Here is a 6,000-nt window from a genome sequence, read left to right on the forward strand (position 1 = left end):
CATGTTAAAGCAGAGTATATAGTAATGTTATGCTAACCACAGTGTGATTGTAATACGACTACAGAATTAATATTTGCTGTATTAGTATTGATATTAGCTACTATTGACCTAACACCCAGTTCTTTCATATTAGGCACTATTATATTCATTAATGCAAATGGTTCATAGATCCTCCTCTTAATATCTGCAGTATCAACCGCTTTTTAACATAATTGTCAGCATTGTTAAATCAACCTCAAAATGCCCTTTACCCTGTACCCATTCCAGATTCTGCTTTTATATCAAAGGTTGAAATAACGTGGAGAAAACACTTTAAAATGTGCTGATCGCACAAGAGACTGGTGAAATATTACACATGGACACCATTGACGTGGCATTTCATTTTTTTTCCCCTTTATTTGATAAACAGGAAACCAATGTATTGGGGTTCAGAGGACCCCGTAAAATGGCTGTCATTATCCCTAGGATGGACCAGGACTGTGAGAGAGTATGCATAAGGCCGCGCAATGTGAGTTGGTAATGAGAGCACTACTTACATGTAACTCATGGCCGCATCGGAGTTACTTTTGGATTTTGTCGTTACATTTTTGGGTCAGTGGAAGATATGACTTAAGTTGAGAAAATGTAAGGTCACTTTTACTATACCTACAGTTTTAAAAGGGGGTACTCCGCCCCTAGACATCTTATCCCCTATCCAAAAGTATCCCAGCGGCTGGACCCCTGAGATCTCTGTGCAGCACCCGGCATTCATTTAGAACATTGGGTGCGGGCGGTGGGGTGGTGAGGTCACTACCATGCCCCTAATGAGGTCACACTACGCCCCCTCAATGCAAGTCTATGGGAGGGGGCGTGACGCCCCCTCCCATAGACTTGCATTGAGGGGGCATGGTGTGTCCTCATTAGGGGCATGGTAGTGACCTCACGACCCCACCCAATGTTCTAAATGTTCTAAAAGACAAGGTTTTGTGAGGTTATCTTAGTGTTTCATTGGCATCTAGTAAAGGTTAAAAAAAAAGCTTATTAAAGGGGTATTCCGCTGCCCCAGCATTCAAAACATTATATTCCGAACACTTAGAGCGCAGGGCGGGGGTTGTGACGTCACGGCCACGCCCCTCGTGTCATTACGTCACGCTTGTCACACCCCTCCCATAAATTTGCATTGAGGGGGCATGACGTAATGACACGAGGGGCGTGGCCGTGATGCCACAACCCCCGCCCCGTGCTCTAAGTGTTCGGAACATAATGTTTTGAACGCTGGGGCAGCGGAATACCCCTTTAATAAGCTTTTTTTTTTTTTTTTACCTTTACTAGATGCCAATGAAACACTAAGGTAACCTCACAAAACCTTGTCTTTTATATTTCACATATCTGGCTAGTTATGGGGTCATTCTTCTTGGAAGTTGGAGAACTTTGAGGTTCCCATAACTCCAAGAGATGTCTATACAGATGGATGTGCTTGCATGGCCACTAGAGATGAGCGAACTTACAGTAAATTCGATTCGTCACGAACTTCTCGGCTCGGCAGTTGATGACTTTTCCTGCGTAAATTAGTTCAGCTTTCCGGTGCTCCGGTGGGCTGGAAAAGGTGGATACATTCCTAGGAAAGAGTCTCCTAGGACTGTATCCACCTTTTCCAGCCCACCGGAGCACCGGAAAGCTGAACTAATTTATGCAGGAAAAGTCATCAACTGCCGAGCCGAGAAGTTTGTGAGGAATCGAATTTACTGTAAGTTCGCTCATCTCTAATGGCCACCTCTCCAGTGGAAAATAACACTGCATTATTTTCAAGATTAGTTATTGCTAAGCTCCCATTGTCATTTTGACTGGGGTTCCCACTGTCCTGACAATTCAACAGTCGTAAGCTTGCTGAAGTCATTTTGACTTGACAGGAAAGGTATGGAGATGGTATGGTTATGGAAATACCCCAACAGATCCATCAGAGGTTGACCTACACTTCTAAGATGCTTTGTGTCCTATGCAGAATATTTATAGTAGCTCATGCTTTTGTATACTGTTGTGTTGTCTTTTCTATGTGAAGGAACATGAGACCCTTTTAGCTCGATTTCAAAATGGAAATATGGAGAATATTACAGTTTTCCACAACAAAGCACCATCATGGAATGAGGAAACGCAGTCCTACGTTCTGAACTTCCATGGACGTGTTACGCAGGCCTCTGTGAAGAACTTCCAGATAATAAATGCTGATGACCGTAAGTTCACACATAGAGTGGGATATTGGGTACTCTCTGTTCTTTTTAGGGGTACAATTTTGATTCCACATTGCCTCTAATGTTTTAAGATGGGACCTACAAAAACACATTGAGGCTAGGTTTCCATTTGTTTATTTAAAAAAAACACTCCCCACAAGCCCTCGTTAGCCATTTTATTAAAAGAAAAAAAATCCAGTTCATCGCCAGATCCACCGTAATCCTCTGCATACACGGATCTGAACCGAGAAGAAAAAATAAACACAAGAATAGGGTTAGTACATTTGTGGTGCTCTCTGCTTGTGTTCCTAAACAGGGAGCCTCCAATTTATATATAACTATATATTTAACTGTAATATATGAAACACTTTAACGTAGGTAAAATAATTTTCCATGACCAATAATACCAGTATACAAGGAGGAAATATATACCACCACACAATAACTGGATAACACCGCCATACTGTACTGACTAAAAACCACTATACACAGACTGGTATACTATACAGGATCTGTATACTATATAAGTGATTATATACAGTGCCCATACAGCAGTAGATACCAGCTGAAAGAGATCTGTATACCATATAAGTGATTATATGAAAGAACCATATGCCGGTAGGTGTCAGCTGTACACAGGATCTGTATACCATAGAAGTGATTGCAATTACATCTAGGGACTCACAATTACATATTTTCTGATCGGCAGCATCCTCTTTCCTTCTCCATCTGTATCAGACCGCCATCTCGATCTCTTAACATCTACAAGACAAACATGTTAGACTCTGCATTTTTCCAGTGCCCTCCCCTCCTTTACATAATCTTCCCATCTATAGGCCCACAGACTGTAATAATGCCCTCTTTGGTGTCCTGCACAGTAAAAGTAAAGTTGATAGGTAGCCAGGTAGGTAAGTGACTAGGTAGAAAGATCAGGAAGCCAGATATGTAAGTAGGTAGGTAGCCAGGTATGTAGGTAGGTGGCTAGCTAGGTAGTTAGGCAGCCATGTACGAAGACCAGGTATGTATATAGTTAGGTAGCCAGGTATGTAGGTAGGTAGTAAAGCAGCCAGGTATGTAGGTAGTTAGATAGCCAGGTAAGTAGTTGGGCATCCAGATATAAAGTTAGGTAACCAGGGAAACAAGTAGGTAGCCAGCAACCCCTCCACCCAGTTGCAGATTCAGAGCCTAGTCTCGGGAGGGGCACTATCAGAGTATTTTGTGTTAGTGACAGAAAATAAGGTGTTGCTTATGGAAGTTGCAGGTAAGTAATGCCCCCAGGTAGGTAGTGTCCCCAGGAGGTAGTGGCCCCTAGTAGGTTATGCCCACCGACAATTAATCTTCCCCAGGTAGGTATTCATGCCCCCTGTAAGTAAATCCTCCAGACAGCTGCCCCCTGTATGAAAACCCCTATGTTAGTTTGGTAGTTTGTCCCCATTAGCTAGGCAGGAACATAGTAGATAGTCCCCCACATTAGCTAGGCAGCAGAGTTCCCCCCACAGTAGGTACAGGCAACAGAGTTCCCCCACAGTAGGTACAGGCAGCAGAGTTCCCCACCAGCAGGTATAGGCAGCAGAGTTCCCCCACAGTAGGTGTAAGCAGCAGAGTTCCCGCACAGTAGGCATAGGCAGCAGAGTTTTCCCACAGTAGGATAGGCAGCAGAGTTCCCACACAGTAGGTATAGGCAGCAGAGTTCCCCACAGTAGGAATAGGCAGCAGAATTCCTCTACAGTAGATATAGGCAGCAGAGCCCCCACCCCAGCCCCAATACCCCTACACCCCCCCACACCCGGATCTCCTCAACAGTGCAGGCACTGATGAGTGAAATCATGGGCGCCTGCACTGCACAGCGGGGTTTGAGGTCACGTCTCCTCTCTGTGTAGACCACATATTTGGCTCACACAGAGTGGAGGCTTTCTTCTGTATGTGCGTGAGCCCTGCATACATCAGAAAGCAGCGCTGCCTGCCTTGGGATCCGGGATGAGTGTCCTGGATCCTCAGTAGCAGCATCGGCCAGACCATGTTTTCCACTGCGCTGGAAAATGCTGTAAGGTGACGGACGGAGGGAAGTAGGGATGCTATGCGTCACTACTTTCATCCGAGGATGCAGAAACTATGGCGTTTTTGCTTTAAAAAAACAAACAAACAAAAAAAACGCCTTAGTCTCAGCAAGCTGCGATTTGGCAAAACTGCCAGATTGCAGCAAAACGCTGGGGTCAGGGGAAAAAAATCCAAACCCAAATACGCAAAGTGGGTTTGGCAATTTGCGTTTCCCTATTGACTCCCTGCTAATATCTGGCCACGGAATTTTTCCCTCGGAAAAACACCATGTGGCCGTTTTGGCATTTTGTTGTGCAGAACACCCAAAAAATAGATAAATATGCCATAGAGGAAATGCTCTAGTGTAGAAACCTGTTTGAACCTTTTGCATTAACCAAGTACCAATGCTGACTGAAGACAAATTCTACATCTGAGCAATGAGTCTTTTTTTTTATCATGTGTCTTTTCTGATGCAGCTGAGAACATTGTCATGCAGTTTGGTCGTGTTGCAGAGGACGTTTTCACCATGGATTTCAGATTTCCTCTGTGTGCTCTACAAGCTTTCTCCATCTGCCTGTCCAGCTTTGACAGCAAACTCGCCTGCGAATAACGTCTGGATAAAACAGGAAACTAAGCTGTCAATGCAAATAAAAGACGACCTGTGTCTATTTTTGTTATTACTTACAGGTGTTTTCCAGGTAAACCGTAAAACGTTCCTTACTGTCTTCCCATGCATTAAAACAATAAAGGGGCGCATATTTACCTGCCATTGCGCCTTTGTGCTCCTGCTGTCACAACCTCTCTTGTTCCCTGCTTTGCTTCCATTCTGCCAGCTTCTAATGACTTTACATTCCCCCCGGTCAGCTCTGTGACTGGCTGAGTAACGAGTGGGATGTTATCAGAAGCTTTCAGAACTGGAGCACAGCTAGAACCAGAAGATGTGTCAACTGGAGCAGCAAAGGAGGTAAGTATGCACTCTTCTATTGATTTAATACCTAGGGAGGCACAAGGGGAAATTTTGTCTTTCTGAAAACCCCCTTTAAAGGGGTATTCCTGACTTTAAAAAAAAAAAAAGAATATGCTGCTAAGGCAACGGGAATAAAAAGCATATCTACCTAGCTTCGGTCCCCTGCTGGTCCCCCGCAGCTCCTGTTCACCTCCACCCGATTCCCCAATCTTCTCTCTTCTTCCTGCTTCCAAACCAAGCACTTGGAGCAGGATCTTTCTGCTTAGCCAATCACTGGTCGGAGCAGTTTCCTGGAAGCAGGAAAAAGGGAAAAAAATTGGAGAACCAGGTGAGGTGAATGGGAGCTGCAGGAAGCCAGGGCTAGGTAAGTATATTTACTATCTCCCCCCAGGAGCATATATAAATTTTTTAAGAGGCTGGAATACCCCTTTAACAATCATGGAACATGTTTTCTGTGTTATTTCTCCTGGAAATGTATGAAATTTCCAACTGGGTGTTACTATTCCTCTTGTCAAAGTGGTAAGCCCCTACATAGTACCAACCGGTTGTCAATGTATTTATACATTTCAGAGGGAATGTAAGTATTTGCTAAAACTCACATGTTAGAAGAGTTGGCAGGTAATATTTAAGGTTACTGTTATGTTTCTAAAAAATAAAAACAGTGTCTGCCCCCTTCTACACACACTCATAATCTTTCTAATAAAACTTATAATAAACTCCCCCAAAGGGGACCCTGGTGTGGGAGAAAGTAAGTGTATTGCAAAGTTAATATTTTTAAGATGAAAATAA

General features: G+C 43.8%; 1 protein-coding gene across 1 annotated transcript in view; it reads left to right on the forward strand.

The window, feature by feature from the left end:
• LOC130293478 (tubby protein homolog) overlaps window positions 1–5,400 on the forward strand; it is a 66,780-nt gene extending 61,380 nt beyond the window's left edge. Inside the window, exons 14-16 of the mRNA XM_056542204.1 lie at window positions 410–508; window positions 2,039–2,210; window positions 4,721–5,400. Of these exons, the coding sequence (XP_056398179.1) occupies window positions 410–508; window positions 2,039–2,210; window positions 4,721–4,854 (405 nt within the window). The 3' untranslated portion in view covers window positions 4,855–5,400. The remainder of the gene's footprint in view (window positions 1–409; window positions 509–2,038; window positions 2,211–4,720) is intronic.
• Window positions 5,401–6,000: the final 600 nt, after the last annotated feature.

Source organism: Hyla sarda, chromosome 10 (assembly GCF_029499605.1).
Source record: "Hyla sarda isolate aHylSar1 chromosome 10, aHylSar1.hap1, whole genome shotgun sequence".
In the NCBI taxonomy this organism is placed as follows: domain Eukaryota; kingdom Metazoa; phylum Chordata; class Amphibia; order Anura; family Hylidae; genus Hyla; species Hyla sarda.